Here is an 18,682-nt window from a genome sequence, read left to right as displayed (position 1 = left end):
CCTCCAGTTACATCCACGTCATTGCAAATTGCAAGACTTCATTCCTTTTGATGGCTGCGTAATATTCCATTGTTTATCTTCTTTATCCATTCATCTGTCGATGGACATCTTGGTTCTTTCCATAGTTTGGCTATTGTGGACATTGCTGCTATAAACATCGGGGTGCATGTACCCCTTCAGATTGCTACATTTGTATCTTTGTGGTAAATACCCAGTAGTGCAATTGCTGGGTTGTGTGGTAGCTCTATTTTCAACTTTTTGGGGAACCTCAATAGTGTTTTCCAGAGTGGCTGCACCAGCTTGCATTCCCACCGACAGTGTAGGAGGGTTCCCCTTTCTCCGCATCCCCACCAACATCTGTCATTTCCTGACTTGTTAATTTTAGACATTCTGACTGGTGTGAAGTGGTATCTCATTGAGGTTTTGATTTGGATTTCCCTGATGCCGAGAGATGTTGAGCACTTTTTCATGTGTCTGTTGGCCATTTGGATGTCTTCTTTGGAAAAATGTCTGTTCATGGCTTCTGCCCATTTCTTGATTGGATTATTTGTTCTTTGGGTGTTGAGTTGGATAAGTTCTTTATAGATTTTGGATACTAGCCCTTTATCTGATATGTCATTTGCAAATATCTTCTCCCATTCTGTCGGTTGTATTTTGGTTTTGTGGACTGTTTCTTTTGCTGTGCAAAAGCTTTTTATCTTGATGAAATCCCAATAGTTCATCTTTGCCCTTGCTTCCCTTGCCTTTGGCGATGTTTCTAGGAAGAAGTTGCTGCGGCTGAGGTCGAAGAGGTTGCTGCCTGTGTTCTCCTTTAGGATTTTGATGGACTCCTGTCTTACATTTAGGTCTTTCAACCATTTTGAGTCAATTTTTGTGTGTGGTGTAAGGCAATGGTCCGGTTTCATTCTTCTGCATGTGGCTGTCCAATTTTTCCAACACCATTTGTTGAAGAGACTGTCTTTTTTCCATGGACATTCTTTCCTGGTTTGTCAAAGATTAGTTGACCATAGAGTTGAGGGTTCATTTCTGGGTTCTCTACTATGTTCCATTGATCGATGTGTCTGTTTTTGTGCCAGTACCATACTGTCTTGATGATGACAGCTTTGTAATAGAGCTAGAAGTCTGGAATTGTGATGCCTCCAGCTTTGCTTTTCTTTTTCAACATTCCTCTGGCTATTCGGGGTCTTTTCTGGTTCCATACAAATTTTAGGATTATTTGTTCCATTTCTTTGAAAAAAGTGGATGGTATTTTGATAGGGATTGCATTAAATGTGTAGATTGCTCTAGGTAGCATTGACATCTTCACAATATTTTTTCTTCCAATCCATGAGCATGGATTTAATTTCTCTTTCTTCTGTCTTGTTGTTGGTGTATTGGAATGCCACTGATTTCTGTGCATTGATTTTATATCCTGCCACTTTACTGAATTCCTGTATGAGTTCTAGCAGTTTTGGGGTGGAGTCTTTTGGGTTTTCCACATAAAGTATCATATCATCTGCAAAGAGTGAGAGTTTGACTTCTTCTTTGCTGATTTGGTTGATTTCCGCTTTAATTTTTATTATTTCTCTTCTCCTGCCGGATTTGGGCTTTATTTGATGTTCTTTTTCTGGCTCCTTCAGGTGTGAGGTTAGGTTGTGTATTTGAGACCTTTCTTGTTTGTTGAGAAAGGCTTGTATTACTATATACTTCCCTCTTAGGACCACCTTTGCTGTATCTCAAAGGTTCTGAACTGTTGTGTTTTCATTTTCATTTGTTTCCATGTATTTTTTAAATTCATCTTTAATTTTCTGGTTGACCCATTCATTCTTTAGTAGGATGCTCTTTAACCTCCATGTATTTGTGTTCCTTCCAAATCTTTTCTTGTGATTGAAATCAAGAAGTCAATTCTTTTTACAATTGCAGCAAAACCCATAAGATACCTAGGGATAAACCTAACCAAAGAGGCAAAGGATCTGTACTCTGAAAACTATAGAACGCATATGAAAGAAATTGAGGAAGACACAAAGAAATGGAAAAACATTCCATGCTCATGGATTGGAAGAACAAATATTGTTAAAATGTCTATGCTTCCCAGAGCAATCTACACATTCAATGCAATCCCTATCAAAATACCATCAGCATTTTTCATAAATCTGGAACAAATAATCCTAAAATTTGTATGGAACCAGAAAAGAGCGCAAATCGCCAGGGGAATGTTGAAATAGAAAACCAAAGCTGGAGGCATCACAATTCTGGACTTCAAACTTTATTACAAAACTATAATCCTCAAGACAGTATGATACTGGCCCCCAAACAGACACATAGATCATAGAACAGAATAGAGAACCCTGAAGTGGACCTTCAACTCTGTGGTCAACTAATCTTTGACAAAGCAGGAAAGAATATCCAATGGAAAAAGGGCAGCCTCTTCAATAAATTGTGCCAGGAAAATTGGATAGTCACATGTAGAAGAATGAAACTGGACCACTTTCTTACACCAAACACAAGAATAAACTCAAAATGGATGAAAGACCTAAATATGAGACAAGAATCAATCAAAATCCTAGGGGAGAACACAGGCAGCAACTACTTCCACCTTGGCTGCAGCAACTTCTTGCTAGTCACGTCTCCAAAGGCAAGGGAAACAAGGCAAAAATGAACTATTGGGACTTCATCAAAATGAGACACTTTTGCACAGCAAAGGAAATAGTCAACAAAACTAAAAGACAACCTACAGAATGGGAGAAGATATTTGCAAATGACAATCATATAAAGGGCTGGTATCAAAGATCCATAAAGAACTTATCAAACTCAAGACCCAAAAAACAAACAATCCAGTCAAGAAATGGGCAGAAGACATGAACAGACATTTTTCCAAAGAAGACATCCAAATGGCCAACAGACACATGAAAAAATGTTCCACATCGCTCAGCATAAGGGAAATCCAAATCAAAACCTCAATGAGATGCCACCTCACACCAGTCAGAATGGCTAAAATTAAGTCAGGAAACAACAGATGTTGGCAAGGATGCAGAAAAAGGGGAACCCTCTTATACTGTTGGTGGGAGTGCAAGCTGGTATAGCCACTCTGGAAAACAGTATGGAGGTTCCCCAAGAAGTTAAAAATAGATCTACCCTGTGATCCAACAATTGCACTACTAGGTATTTACCCCAAAGATACAAATGTAGTGATCCGAAGGGGCACCTGCACCCCAATGTTTATAGCAGCAATGTCCACAATAGCCAAACTATGGAAAGGGCCCAGATGTCCATTGACAGATGAATGGATAAAGAAGATATGGTATATATACACAATGGAATGGAATATTACTCAGCCAACAAAATGAATGAACTCTTGCAATTTGCAATGACAAGGATGGAACTAGAGATATTATGCTAAGTTAAATAAGTCAGTCAGAGAAAGAGAAATACCATATGATTTCACTCATATGTCAAATTTAAGAAACAAAACAGATGAACATAAAGGAAGGGAAGAAAAAATACAGTAAGATGAAAATTGGGAGGGAGGCAAACCATAAGAGATGCTGAACTCTAGGAAACAAACTGAAGGTTGCTGGAGGGGAGGTGGTGTGGGGAAGGGGTATTTGGGTGATGGGCATTAAGGAGGGCACTTGATATAATGAGCACTGGGTGTTATATGCAACTGATGAATCACTAAATTCTACCTCTGAAACTAAAAACAACAACAACAACAAAACATTTTTGCTTATGATATTTTTATCAGTATCAGAATTATTTAGCTGCCTATTGTCTTTCAAGCTTGAACCCATATTCAGATTTATTATATATATATATTTGTACATACATGTGATTTTCACTTATATTGGGTGCAACTATCATAAAGAATTTCCAGTGACTTGTGTTTATGAGGTGGGAGTTTAAACATTTGCAGGATTATTGAACTTCAAACGTTGAATAGAAATGCCAACTGTTCTCCACTGAGAAACTGAACAAAGTTCTATATCTTAACAGCTATGCTCTTCTTGAGAGCTTTTTGATGTCAATGATACCAGCTTAGAAATTAAAAACCCTTTATCTTACAAAATACACTTTGAAAGTTGGAAGGTTTTTTTGTGTGTTTTAAAGCATCTTTACAGTTGATTGTTCAAATATTGGCTTTCTGTAAAAAAAAAAATCATGCTAATTTTAGGCTGTTTGTAGTAGACTATTAATAAATTTTGCTGCTTGGGCCATTTTAATTACTACCTTAAAAGTAAAATATATACTGACATGTATCTACATGTCTCTGTCCACCAAAATATCTTCTGCAGCTGTAGGTAGGCCATGGGAGTAGCCATCTCTCTTTCACGCAGAAGCTTTACAGGTGCCTTTTATTCCCGAGACTACATTTTCTGGCTTCACACTGTCAATCCTCTGGCATTCTTTTCTTATCTCTTTTTCTTCCCTATCCAAATACCACTATTCTTTTCTTCTTGAAAGGTGGTGAGCCTTTCAAAGACAAGAGTCCCAGATGCAAGATCCCTTGATTGGCATTGTGACTTCCATCTCTCTTGAAGCATCTCATGAGATGCACATTAAAAATGTCTATTTGCTTTTCCATTTTCCTTTTCAGAGTTTTGCTCCAGGAAGCCTAAAATAAGACATGCTGCTTTTCCCAGTCACAAGAAGACATGGGCTGGTCTCTCTGTGAGAGCACTGCAAACATGCCATCTGGCTTGACTTGATGGGATGATAAAGAATGTGGCTTGGAGCCACTTGGAAACTCACCCATGTAGAAATACAGGTGCTGCTTTTCATAGTCGATGTATTTGATTTTCTTCTTACCATACTGAATGGAGAGAGAAATAAAACTAAAATAAGAGACAAGACTTCTGGTCATTACACTTAAGGACAATGCTGTGTGTGTGTTTGTGTGTGTGTGTCTAAAATCTCTATAGAAAGAGCCATCTGGTCAGAGTTTGTTGGCTGTCAAATTTGAGGCACTAAAAGAACCAGAACTGTAATAAGAGGAAATACTGAGGCATCTTTTTGCTTTAATTAAATGTGGGTAATTCTCGCATTTGACTATGGGGATGGTGATTAAAAAAAAAAATTCCCTATGGAAGCCATTTTGAAACTTTTTGTACTTATATGGAGTGGAGTGGTGATCAAAAGAGATATTTCTGCTGAGTTTTCCTAGCTCATCTTAACTGTGGTGTTTAGAATTCTGCTTGAAGCCCAGTCTCCATCTCCATCCATTCATCCAACAGATATTTATCAAATGATCATGTGGTAAAAGATATAGGCATGGCGGGGCACCTGGGTGGCTCAGTTGGTTGGGCGACTGCCTTCGGCTCAGGTCATGATCCTGGAGTCCCGGGATCGAGTCCCACGTCTGGCTCCCTGCTCAGCGGGGAGTCTGCTTCTCCCTCTGACCCTCTTCCCTCTCGTGCTCTCTATCTCTCATTCTCTCTCTCTCTCAGATAAATAAATAAAATCTTTAAAAAAAAAAGATACAGGCATGGCCCCTCTTATCTCTCCCATCTTCTCTCCTTTATGTTCTTATCATGGATCTCACACTGTGATTTACTATTTTTTTTAAGATTTTTAAAATATATTTTTGAAAGAGAGAGAATGAGAGAGAGAGAGACCACATGAGAGGGGGGAGGGTCAGAGGGAGAAGCAGACTCCCTGCTGAGCAGGGAGTCCGATGCGGGACCCGATCCAGGGACTCCAGGATCATGACCTGAGCTGAAGGCAGTCGCTTAACCAACTGAGCCACCCAGGCACCCCTGTGATTTACTATTTCTAAGGCATAATGATATTATATATATCTTTTTAGGGGGGAGGGAGGGGCAGTTAGAGGGAGAGGGAGAATCTTAAGCAGGTTCCATGCCCAGTGCAGAGCTGAAGTGGGGCTTGATCTCACAACTTTGAGATCATGATCCAAAATCAAGAGTCAGATGCTTAACCAACTGAGCTACCCAGGCACCCCTACATATAATCTTAATACTGGGAATTTGATTCATTTTCTAGGAGTCTCCTTAGTTAATTTAGTCTGTGCTCAGCACACAAGGGCAGCAAATACCCCAAGGGGAGGCTCAGAGGTAATGATTATATCTCCAATACCTAGTAGACATACAATAAATCTTTAGCTGAAAGAATGAATGAATAAATGAAAATTTATATTTCTATATTTTTACTATAGTTCACTTGGTCACAACACTATGGGCAGCATTTGATTTCTTCTCTCCCCCATTCTGTTGATACCTTCCCTCTTACATATAGACTTCTTTTCCTATTTGGATAGCAGGGTTGACTCTTTCTTTTCTTACTGTCATAGATAAAAAGAAATATCACGGTGATGATATAATAAGAGCTATTTGCAGTTATTCCCAAACCTCCAGATATTTAAGTAGTGGGAAACATGGAAAAAAGAGCAGGTGGAAAATTCCTGGGAGATGGCACACCTAGATGGAGGACTGACTTTGAGTATCATTCCAAAGGAGGGCTCTACATCTTCCAGAACATGAGCATAGGTAGAAAGGTTGGCAGTAAAATGAGAAGGAAGGGAAAGTTCAGGGCTCTTCAGAATCATTTTTTATGTAAGATAACTGAATTTTAGAGTTTAAATAATTTTAAGCAAAGCTTTGGACAGTAACTGTGAAACTATATCACATAGAACCCTAAGGTCTAGGGACGTGTCCCAAGAACAGCTGTAAAACTTGGAGAGGTGACCTCCATCATTTGTAAAGAGGTAGCATATGTATTGAACATAGCCCTAAAGAAGGTACTTCTGGAGAGGGTCTGCCTGCTTCATAAAAGTCAGTAAGACAAATCCTCGCTCTGTGGGGATGATTAGAGAAATCAGTGTCACAATTTTGGTGATAGGAGTCCACAACCATCAGAGAGGTCCAACTTGATTGTGGAGCCATTTGTCAAAAGCAACCAATTCATGATCACAGCCAAAGACTTTTTTTTTTTTAATCCAGTCAAGAGACTGGTTCTTAATTCAGCTGGAGAAGGTTGGGTCTTCCAAAGCTGAGAAAACTTATTTTCAAAAAGCTGCACAATTTTTGGTTTATGTGGCGCCAAGTGCAGGCAGAAACTGACAGAGCTATACTCTTTTATTTTAATAAAACTCCTAAATTCTTTTAGGAAATAGCAGCCTCTTTCTAAGTACCAGGATCTATCATTTCCCTTGGAGGAGAAATACCTTTCTGTGATTATCCTTGTACCTCTTTGTTGAAGTAAGACTTTCTCCTAAAAAATTTGGTAAAGTCCTTCACATGATGATTTTAAGTTGAGGTTACAAAAAAACCCAGCAACTGAGAAATTCTGGAATTGACTTTTCCCCTCCTTTTTCTATTGTTTAAGAAGTCCAAATTAGAGGTGAGATCTCTCAGTGTCCTACAAAGTATTTGGCCTGTGGTTCATGTATAAATGAACCAAATAAACATGAACTAAAAATATCAGCATAGCTTTTTCTAACTGAGCTAGAATTAGGTGAGATAACTAGTTGTTCAGGTATTTGTGATTTAATGCTTACTGAATGTACTGACATGTTTTTTCTGAATGAATGTCTCCATGTCCTCATTAAACTTTGGAGAATCATTGTCAACCTTAGTCATCTGGTTTCACTATCTAACATCTTGTGTTTCCTCAGAGGTAGTGATGGCAATTGAACAGGGATCTGTCACCGGGATTGCTCAAGCAGGATGATATGGGTTATCATATTTCCTGTTGTAGGAGGTTGGCTGGATGTCCTTTAAGGTCATAGAATCACATGCTCTACATCTCCTTCTATTCAAACAACCCCAGATTCGGTTATTTCATGTTTGTGTCCTGGACTTAAAAGAGACATGGTCTGAGAATGTGCTTGAAATGGGAACCTCCTACTTAATTTTTCCTGGACGAGACCATAGATGTTTCCAGGAACCACTTCCAGGAACATTTCTCATGTGCTCGGGAATTCTAAACATACCTTGACAGGTTGTAAATCTCCAACCAGGAAAAGTGGGCCCACATTAATATCTGGGTCTTTGGGGTAGATGTTTGGTTTTACATGATGTTGGAAGTGTTGGTAATTCCACCATTTTGTTGATAGGCCCTGAGGAGAAAAGAGGGTTCATTAGTGGCGAGATTTCTCTTCTGAAATGTCCTTCTCTGTCAGAGTTTTCTACATGCATCTCTAAAGTCAGAGTAAGATATCTGAGCTTCTTGAACTTGCTCCTGGGTCACAGAATGACTCATTGGACAAAGGCTTTCAAAACCCACAAACAAATAATTATGTGATCCAGGAACACAAATTCAGACTAATGCAATTCCTGATCATGAAATTTCATAAAAACCTGTTGCAATGAGATGTTTTTCCATCTCCCTTTCTTTGGAGGGGGGTCCTCATTTAAAAAAATTCTAAAGGTGGATAGGGCAAAGAGTATTCTTATTTTACAAATAAAGAAAACTCAGCTCTTAAATTTTAATTAGCTCTGGGGGAACAATGGTGCTAGGAATCCTACTTCAATGAGTATTTCAAAGAATCATGGATCTGAAATGATTTCTTAGGGGGGCTTGGCTCAGATCATTGGATGTTCAGGCTTCAATGCTCTCATATAAAAATAAATTAGAATAAAAATATTTGAATTGATGCCAAGCTCAAATCATCTCTGATTAGGTTGTTTGTGATTTTCTCTCTCTCAATGACAGTCTGAAGGTTTTAAGAGAGCTAAGATTTGGGAGTACATTGATGTGGTTTCATATCCTGGATGTATAAATACTATTGTGTGGTTTCGGTAAATTTCACCCTCTTTGAGGCTCTATTCCATCTTCAGTAAATGTAATATAATGACAAGTACCTTCGTGAGTTGTTTGTGGAGACATGAGATGATGTATGTGTAATGTTGGCATATTGAGATACCAAATTTCTCCTCTTTTCCCCTACTACATTAATCACTACAGAAGAATGAAGAGCATTTGTGTTTTTATTGCATATTTGACCTCTCTCAGTAACTGGCTATATGTATTTTAGATCTTCACTGTTCAATACAGTAGCCACGAGCCACATGCTGGTTGTTGAGCATTTGAAATATGACTGGTCAAATTAAGATGGGCTGTATGTGTATAATACTAGATTTTGAGACTCAGGATGAAAAAAGGAGTGTAAAATACATATTAATGATTTTTCTGTTGATTAGATGTTGAAATGAAAATATTTTGAATATATATATATATATATGGGTAATAAAGGTACCTTTTAAAATTTGGCTATTAGAAAATTTAAAATGATTTATGTCATTTTAATGGGGCTTGCCTTATATTTCTGTTGGACTATGCTGGTCTAGACACTGATATCTGCTGTAGAGGGGGTTGGGCATGTTTGAAAATCTGCAAGTGTTAACCTTGTCTTTCCGTGGTCCTTTTGCAGAGTCCTCTCTTAGCAAACTCCTCCCAACCCTATCCATCAGGAGAGATATTCTCTTTTCACCTCTAACCCACTCCCTACCATCCATTAGTGAAACCTCTCTTCCTCCATCCCAGATCTCTCCCCTGAACCTCATGTTTGAAAGGGCAGTCATTTTCCAAATATTTCCTTTTGGATGGCTCATGATATGTCAAACTCAATGTGTATTCATCAATTTTTATTCCCCCTTCTGGGGCTCCACTGCACTCTGCACTTCTCCCATCAAACTGCATACCCCCCCACTCACTCTTACAGCTGTGCATTTGCCCTTTTATTGACCCATTCATTATTTATTTTGAAGTACATCCCATGCATCAGACATGGAGCCAAGCATTTGGAATATAAAGTCAGATGTGATAAAATGGGGTTCCCACACTTATGAAACATACAACCTCAATGGGACCAGTAAGCACATAAGGACACTGTGATAAGCAATGATTCACTTTGTTAATTAAATCTTTTGAGAGCCAACATTTTGGCCTCTTCCACCAACTGACTGTACCTTTGCAGTCATGACTATCTGTGGAAACTGGTAATAGGAGAGACAAGTTTTGATTCATGATAGGTCGGGGAGCAGATCTTGACAGCTCAAGGTTCTGAAGTTTTAGAACAGTGGTCAGAGTAATTATGGGTGTGATCTAAAGCAGCAGGCACTACCCTCACCCCCCCAGGTCTGGAAGCCACAATTACTGGAGCCAAAGGGTAGACTGATCCATGGGGAAGTGAAGATTATCAGCTGCATGCAAATAGGCTAGGCTGCCCACACCAAATGCCATCTAGAAACTACCCTAAGTCATTTCTTATTTCCAAGTGAGGTCCTTTCCTGGTGCTGTCTAAGGAATCCAAGCCTTGGCTTCAGGCATTTTTTGGCTTGAATTCAAATCCCTGCTACTGGATGTGTGTGGCCTTGGGCAAAATCCTCATCTGTGAAATAGATAAGAAGAGGATTACATGCTTCACACTCCTCCCTCCAAATTATTTTCAGATGTAGTCATGGAAACAGGATAGGCCAGATTTTCAAGGTAGGTCTTAGTATCAAATATTTTGTCTCTTTGTCCCTGTAACGTACTTGATTCTTAGAGTTTTCAAACTGTGTGGGTGTTGGGGGAGGGCAGTTGAAAGATATGCTACAGGGAGTCCATTTGGATTTTGGATTTGCACAGAAGTCCAAAATGTGTGCAGATATTTGGCAGTGTGCTTTCAGAAGGGCTCTTTTATTGCACAAATACTATGAAGACCAGACATACACATTTACTTAGTGCAGTGAGTGAAAAAAAATCCCCCCCCCCCAGATCTCAATATCTGTGCTTTTCCAGGGGGAGGGTAAATTGACATGAAATCAAGTTTTGAAATTTAAAATTGCTATGTACATAGAAGGTGAAGGTGTTGCTGCTTATATTATAATTTTCTTTGTTACCTCCCTCCTGCCTGCCTTTCCTTCTCACAGATAGTTTTCTCTCCTGCACAGAGTGAAGCTTATATTCATTTTTCTCATGAATCACTGGTTTTGCCTGCAAAAAGGGCAGAGTACACTCAATTTGCCTTTAGAGCATTTCCCATTTACTTACTCCGTTCATGAATCATCAAGGTTATATTCATTTCAACTAGCGCAAAATTGTTTCTGGCAACACAATTTACAGAGGGAGAGAGAGAGCAGTGGAAGAATTTGGACCAATGGGAAAGCAGTGACTTTTTAAAAGGACCAGCAAGGGTGGAGCTTGAAATATTACCTATAGTGGCACCACATCAACTGTTAATTATCTCCAGGGCACATGAGTCCCCCTTTTCCTCTGACTTCCTCAAAACAGAGAGAATTGGAGAGCCCATTACCTAATTCTCACAAGGACAGAAGAAACTGTCTTTGTTTTTATTCTGTGGTAAAGATTTCTGAGTGAATACAGAAACACTTTGTCAATCTAGCACTGGTGGATAGAAGGCAGAGCAGTGTACCTACAGGAATTTTCCAGTTAAATGAGACTTGTCATGCAAAATGACAATATATTATTTATTCTAACCATTTTGAGTAACAGACATAATTCTAATATGAATCTAGATCCAACTCTGCTATTTAATCTACTTAAACTTAGTATTCTCACCTGGAAAGAGGGTTGATAAGACTGTGATTTTAAGTATCTTCCAGTTCAATATAAAACCAGTGTGTTAGGGCAAAACAAATAGACTCTGAGTCAGTGCTTATGAGTTTTTCCTAAAGTGACCTAGCTCGGATGCAAGATTCAGCTTAGTGGAAGCCTTAGACGCACCTCTCCCCCTTTGGGCCAGAGTACATAGTCAATAAATCCCAGAATGTCATAGAAAAGCAGAGATTCAGTTTAAGTCCTAATATTAGAGATGAGAACACTGAAAGCCAGAGATAGAATATGACTCAGTCAAGATCACACAGGGAGCCTTATCATAGCCAGGCTAGAACCCACTTCTAGCAGTCCTGTACTGTTACCTTGGTTCACACATCCATCCATCCATCCATCCACTCAACAAATGCTATTGAAGGCATAATATGCGCCAGGAACTCTGCTAGCTACATTGCAGTGGCACATAGGAGAGCGTGCCTGCCCTCCTAGAGCTTATGTTTGGGTTGTGAGGGGAGACAAGATCAACTACCATCATAACCACTGCTTTTTCCAGAAGTCTGGGGTTTGCAATCCTCAACTCTTGAATGGTGCCATCTGAACTTTCTTGTCCATTCTCTTTCTCTTCACTTTTATCTATTCTGCAGGCTTTCCTTTATTTCTTCATACCCTATCCTTCCAAGACTAATCAGGCTTGCTGGATTCCTGTAGCTTCCCAGCAGTAAATGTTCAGTCTCCTTCTATGAACACTCCCATTCGTGATTTTACAGGGCACAGTCCTTCTCCAATGAGGTGGTTTCTTAATGGGGTTCCAGGGATTAGGCCAAAGAGTTTATTAGGGTAAGAAAAGATATTGGAACTTCTCAAATAAAAATAAAGCTTTCCTCTGAAAAATTTAACATCCTCATTTTAACATATACGCTATAACATTATATACATATTAGCATATATATAGTATCTACATTATTAGTATATTTACACTTATTTGCAAATTTATTTGTACACAAACATTTTTTACTGACATGAGTGCACAAACTTGGAAACCACTGCATTAGGAAATGTTTGAGAATCGCATCACACTCCCCTAACATCCTGTACCTTGAGATGACTCAACAGAAATTTCTGCATCAGGTGGTTCCACTTGGACTTCGTAAACATGGAAAGGTGTCCCGTGTCATGCTGCAGAAATGAACTCTGACCCTAGAAGAGAGAAGTTGTTGTTAGAGAAGTTGGCAGGGGAGGGGGGTCAAGAAGAAATTAATAAATAAGCCTGCTTCTTTATTAGGAGCCCTTTGGAGAGGAACAGTGGGAGATCTCTTCTGACCCCAAGCCACAGTCACTTTCTATTTCCCACATGTTGCATTCTTTCCTGCTTGTGTGCCTTTGTCCATGGGGTTCTTACAGCTTAGAACATTTTCCTTGCCACTGTCAAAATCTTCCAGTGAGAATTAGAAAGAGTACGGCCTTTGGAGTCAGGCAGATTTGGGTTCTCAACTGTTCTTCACCATGTATGTATTGCATGGATCTTGGCAAGATACTCAGCAATCTGAACCTCAACTCTTCATATGATAAGTAGGGATAATAATACCTTACTCATGGACCATCGGGTAACTTAAATACCTACAAAGTGCCTGGCTTATGGTAAGCACCAAAAAATGTTTGTTACCTTTCCAGTTTCCAAAAGAATTGCTTTTCAATAAAAGCAAGTTGACATTTCAAGAAAAAAATTAACATAAAATTCTGGAATTAACATCGAAACCTTCCCTAGATATTCCAATGAGAATTAAATGCCTCTTTCTGCTTCAACAGCACACGCTTGTTCCTCTTCTTGTCATTAATGTCATTTTGTCATGTAGTATGTTTAGCAATTTGAACATCAATCTCCTGCACTTGAAGACTCTTCCCAAAGGCAGGAACCAGGTGCATTTCCTGTCATGTCCACAACAGTGTTGCGCTCACAGAAGGCCATGATCAGAGATTCATACTTCATTCAACAAAGATTTATCAAATGTTCTGCTATGTGCCAGTTGATTATCATTTATGGTGGAATCCATACGTTCTTTTTTTAAAAAAATTTAAATTCCAGTTAGTTAACATACAGTATAATATTAGGTTCAGGTGTATAATATAGTGATTCAACACTTGCATACAACCCCCATAGTGTTCATCACAAGTGCCTTCCTTAGTTCCCGTGACCTATTTTACCCACCCCCTTACCCCCCTCCTCTCTGACAACTGTCAGTGTGTTCTCTGTAGTTGAGATTCTGTTTCTTGGTTTGCCTCTATCTCTTTGTTGGTTGGAAGGTGAATACAAGATAAAAGTGAGTGTTACATGGCTGACAAAGGACTTCAGTTACTAAACTGGTATGTAGAGAATTGGGTGAAAAGTAGAATGTGTCATGAATTGAGTATTTCCTATGTGCCAGTCACTGTGCTAGGCATTTTACATATTAACTTGTTTAGTCCAGAATATTTCCATAAACAATTGTTATCCCACTTTACAGAAAAAAGAACTGGGGTCTGGCAAGGTGTGTCAGACACTGATGAGTAGCTTGCCAGGAAGTGTCAGGCAGCAGCTGGTGCCAGTCTAAAGAGAGAAGGAAACATTTTGAACCTTCCCCCTAAGCCACTGCCTGAGCTTAGGCTACCTGCTTACCTGGGAAATTACGAGAAGGAAGGAAATGAATATTGTCACAAGCCAGCCATTGCCAAAATGCCACACCATTAGCCAAGCCAGGGTCTCCAAAATCAAGATCTGGGCCAAGTGAAGGAAGAAGAACACCCGGTTGGCCTTGAACATGTTCATGGCCTCTAATGTTCTTCGCAATTCTTGGAAATCTTCCACCAACTGGGACTGAGAAATAAATATTCAGGGAAGGAATTAGTTCCCTCAGGGAACACAAATGAACACAGTGAATAATCTATTTTATTAGCTTATTAATATCTTAATCTTAATGAATAGAAATTTATTGATATTAATATGTTTAATTGGGCAAAATTAAAAACATAAAACCATGAGCAAACAAAACCTTTTAAAAAGTTATGATAATATATATATATATATATATTTTTTTTTTTCTGGAGAAGAGAAAGATGAGTAGTGATAAACCATGAGTATTGTTTCAGGTGTTGATTGATCTCTGATTATGCTATTGTCTATATGGATACCCCATACTTAGGGGTACAGTTTACACAGTGTTTTCTATGTCATCAGCAGTTTAGTATGTGTGAAGGTATCTTTCATTAAAGATTATGACAGCAAAATACAGTTCACTTAGATTAGCTCAAAGGATGACTTTCCTGTGAGCTGCTTGATGGAGCCCTAGAAACAAGACAGGATCTCTGGTGGTGTTAGTGTTTGTCTGTTGCCCTGTATGGGGGTCCTGGTTCCATGTTTGTGTAACAGGTGTACGTGCATGTGTGTGTATGTACAAGGCTAGTATTGGTTTACCAGCTTGCCAATCAGACTGGAGAATCAGTGCAAGGTCTGCAAAGAGATATCTTTTAGCTTAACGACTAATGGGTTTGAAACCAGGACAGTTGACATAGTGACCAGGGTATGAGAAAGAGACCAGGATGGTTCAGATACACCAAAGGAGAGACATTTGCAGTATCAGAAGAAAAAACTATGAACAAAATTCTAGAAGCAAACATTTTCATTTCAAAATTCACTGATTCAACTTTTAAAAGATCTGCTGCCTAGGTTCATTTCTCAAGCTGCTATCAACTTCGGAATTCTGGTAGCCACGGATAATCTTAAGAGGCCATCTCTTAGAGTGCCTTCCATCCTGGTCATCTTTTCCAACCCATTTATTGTACAGAGCAGGAGTTCAGCAAGCCCAGAAGAGTGACTGCTCTGAAATCAGCAAGTCAGTGACAGATGCAGGACTTCAACTTATGCCACCTGACACAAGTGTTGTGCTCAAACTAATTGTCTGTATGCATATATCTGAGTATATATGTGTTATTTTACACACATATGAATATATCTGTGTATCCCTATAGATGTACTAAAGAAAATTTACAACAGACCTTTTCTCCCACAGACCAATACTCCTTTAGATAATGAATGATTGTCTTATAGCTCTCAACCATTAGTGGACTTTCTTTTCCACTGAGAAAATTTTAGGAAAAACAATTAAGTTCTGCATCATTTTCTCTTTTTAAACCGAAAGCCTCCTGCTCTAAATGATGGGGACATATCTGGAGGTTTGTCAATTGCTGGTGTCACCGCTGAGTTCATGATAATGATAGTATCTAAAATTTATTGAGCATGTACTATGTTCCAGACACTGTGCTAACTTGAAATGCATTTAACTCTTTCCATAATCCCCCAATATCTCCTAGGAGGTTGGTGCTACTGTTGTTGCTATTTTACAGAGAGAGAGAAACTGAGTCATGGAGAGGTTTAGTAACTGGCCTGAACCCATACAACCTATGGCAGGGCTGGGCTGTGAGTTCCAATGTGCAGCCTCAGAGCCCTTGCTTTCAAATGCATTGTTGTGCGTCCTGACACATAGCTGTGCGGGATGCACGTGGACCTGAGGGGCGAGCATAAGTGTTTGTCCGAGGTCCGTCCCAAACCAGTTCTTTGTCCTCAGATTCTGTTGTTTCTTGGCAAGTTTGTCTCCTCATTTCTTTTTTTTTTTTTAAATTTTTTTATTGTTATGTTAATCACCATATATTACATCATTTGTTTTGGTGTAGCGTTCCATGATTCATTGTTCGTTCATAACACCCAGTGCTCCACGCAGAATGTGCCCTCTTTAATACCCATCACCAGGCTAACCCATCCCCCTACCCTCCTCCCCTCTAGAAACCTCAGTTTGTTTTTCAGAGTCCATCATCTCTCCTGGTTCGTCTCCCCCTCTGACTTACTCCCCTTCATTCTTCCTCTCCTGCTATCTTCTTCTTTTCCTTTTTTCTTAAAATATGTTGCGTTATTTGTTTCAGAAGTACAGATCTGCGATTCAACAGTCTTACACAATTCACAGCGCTCACCGTAGCACATACCCTCCCCAGTGTCTAACACCCAGCCACCCCATCCCTCCCACCCACCCCCGACTCCAGCAACCCTCAGTTTGTTCCTGAGATTAAGAATTCCTCATATCAGTGAGGTCATATGATACATGTCTTTCTCTGATTGACTTATTTCACTCAGCATAACACCCTCCAGTTCCATCCACGTCATTGCAAATGGCAAGATCTCATTCCTTTTGATGGCTGCATAATATTCCATTGTGTATATATACCACTTCTTCTTTATCCATTCATCTGTCGATGGACATCTTGGCTCTTTCCACAGTTTGGCTCTTGTGGACATTGCTGCTATAAACATTGGGCTGCACGTACCCCTTCGGGTCCCTACATTTGTATCTTTGGGGTAAATACCCAGTAGTGCAATTGCTGGATCGGATGGTAGCTCTAATTTCAACTGTTTGAGGAACCTCCATACTGTTTTCCAGAGGGGTTGCACCAGCTTGCATTCCCACCAACAGTGTAGGAGGGTTCCCCTTTCTCCACATCCCCGCCAACATCTGTCATTCCCTGACTTGTTAATTTTAGTCATTCTGACGGGTGTGAGATGGTATCTCATTGAGGTTTTGATTTGGATTTCCCTGATGCCGAGCGATGTTGAGCACTTTTTCATGTGCCTGTTGGCCATTTGGATGTCTTCTTTGGAAAAATGTCTGTTCATGTCTTCTGCCCATTTCTTGATTGGATTATTTGTTCTTTGGGTGTTGAGTTGGATAAGTTCTTTATAGATTTTGGATACTAGCCCTTTATCTGATATGTCATTTGCAAATATTTTCTCCCATTCTGTCGGTTGTCTTTTGGTTTTGTGGACTGTTTCTTTTGCTGTGCAAAAGCTTTTTATCTTGTTGAAGTCCCAATAGTTCATTTTTGCCCTTGCTTCCCTTGCCTTTGGCGATGTTTCTAGGAAGAAGTTGCTGCGGCTGAGGTCGAAGAGGTTGCTGCCTGCATTCTCCTTTAGGATTTGGATGGACTCCTGTCTCACGTTTAGGTCTTTCAACCATTTGGAGTCTATTTTTGTGTGTGGTGTAAGGAAATGGTCCAGTTTCATTCTTCTGCATGTGGCTGTCCAATTTTCCCAACACCATTTTTTGAAGAGACTGTCTTTTTTCCACTGGACATTCTTTCCTGCTTTGTCAAAGATAAGTTGACCATAGAGTTGAGGGTCCATTTCTGGGCTCTCGATTCTGTTCCATTGATCGATGTGTCCGTTTTTGTGCCAGTACCATACTGTCTTGATGATGACAGCTTTGTAATAGAGCTGGAAGTCCGGAATTGTGATGCCGCCAGCTTTGCTTTTCTTTTTCAAGATTCCTCTGGCTATTCGGGGTCTCTTCTGGTTCCATACAAATTTTAGGATTATTTGTTCCATTTCTTTGAAAAAAGTGGATGGTATTTTGATGGGGATTGCATTGAATGTGTAGATTGCTCTAGGTAGCATTGACATCTTCACAATGTTGGTTCTCCCAATCCATGAGCATGGAACGTTTTTCCATTTCTTTGTGTCTTCTTCAATTTCTTTCCTGAGTATTTTATAGTTTTCTGAGTACAGATCCTTTACCTCTTTGGTTAAATTTATTCCTAGGTATCTTATGGTTTTGGGTGCAGTTGTGAATGGGATCGACTCCTTGATTTGTCTCTCTTCTGTCTTGTTGTTGGTGTATAGGAATGCCACTGATTTCTGTGCATTGATTTTATAGCCTGCTACTTGACTGAATTCCTGTATGAGTTCTAGCAGTTTTGGGGTGGAGTCTTTTGGGTTTTCCACATAAAGTATCATATCATCTGCAAAGAGTGAGAGTTTGACTTCCTCTCTGCCGATTTGGATGCCTTTGATTTCTTTTTGTTGTCTGATTGCTGTGGCTAGGACTTCTAATACTATGTTGAATAGCAGTGGTGAGAGTGGACATCCCTGCCGCATTCCTGACCTTAGGGGAAAAGCTTTCAGCTTTTCCCCATTGAGAATGATATTCGCTGTAGGTTTTTCGTAGATGGCTTTTATGATATTGAGGTATGTACCCTCTATCCCTATACTCTGAAGAGCTTTGATCAAGAAAGGATGCTGTACTTTGTCAAATGCTTTTTCTGCATCTATTGAGAGGATCATATGATTCTTGTTCTTTCTTTTGTTAATGTATTGTATCACGTTGATTGATTTGCG

General features: G+C 39.5%; 1 protein-coding gene across 1 annotated transcript in view; it reads right to left on the bottom strand.

Annotated features, from left to right (window-relative positions):
* LOC113913549 (fatty acid desaturase 2-like protein FADS2B) overlaps window positions 1-18,682 on the bottom strand; it is a 42,225-nt gene that overhangs the window by 9,067 nt on the left and 14,476 nt on the right. Inside the window, exons 3-6 of the mRNA XM_027577857.2 lie at window positions 14,144-14,341; window positions 12,586-12,687; window positions 7,925-8,050; window positions 4,729-4,789 (exon numbers count right to left, since the gene is read on the bottom strand). Coding sequence (XP_027433658.2) covers window positions 4,729-4,789; window positions 7,925-8,050; window positions 12,586-12,687; window positions 14,144-14,341 — 487 coding nt within the window. The remainder of the gene's footprint in view (window positions 1-4,728; window positions 4,790-7,924; window positions 8,051-12,585; window positions 12,688-14,143; window positions 14,342-18,682) is intronic.

This window comes from Zalophus californianus, chromosome 11 (assembly GCF_009762305.2).
Source record: "Zalophus californianus isolate mZalCal1 chromosome 11, mZalCal1.pri.v2, whole genome shotgun sequence".
In the NCBI taxonomy this organism is placed as follows: domain Eukaryota; kingdom Metazoa; phylum Chordata; class Mammalia; order Carnivora; family Otariidae; genus Zalophus; species Zalophus californianus.
This window is presented reverse-complemented; position numbering and strand designations above follow the sequence as displayed.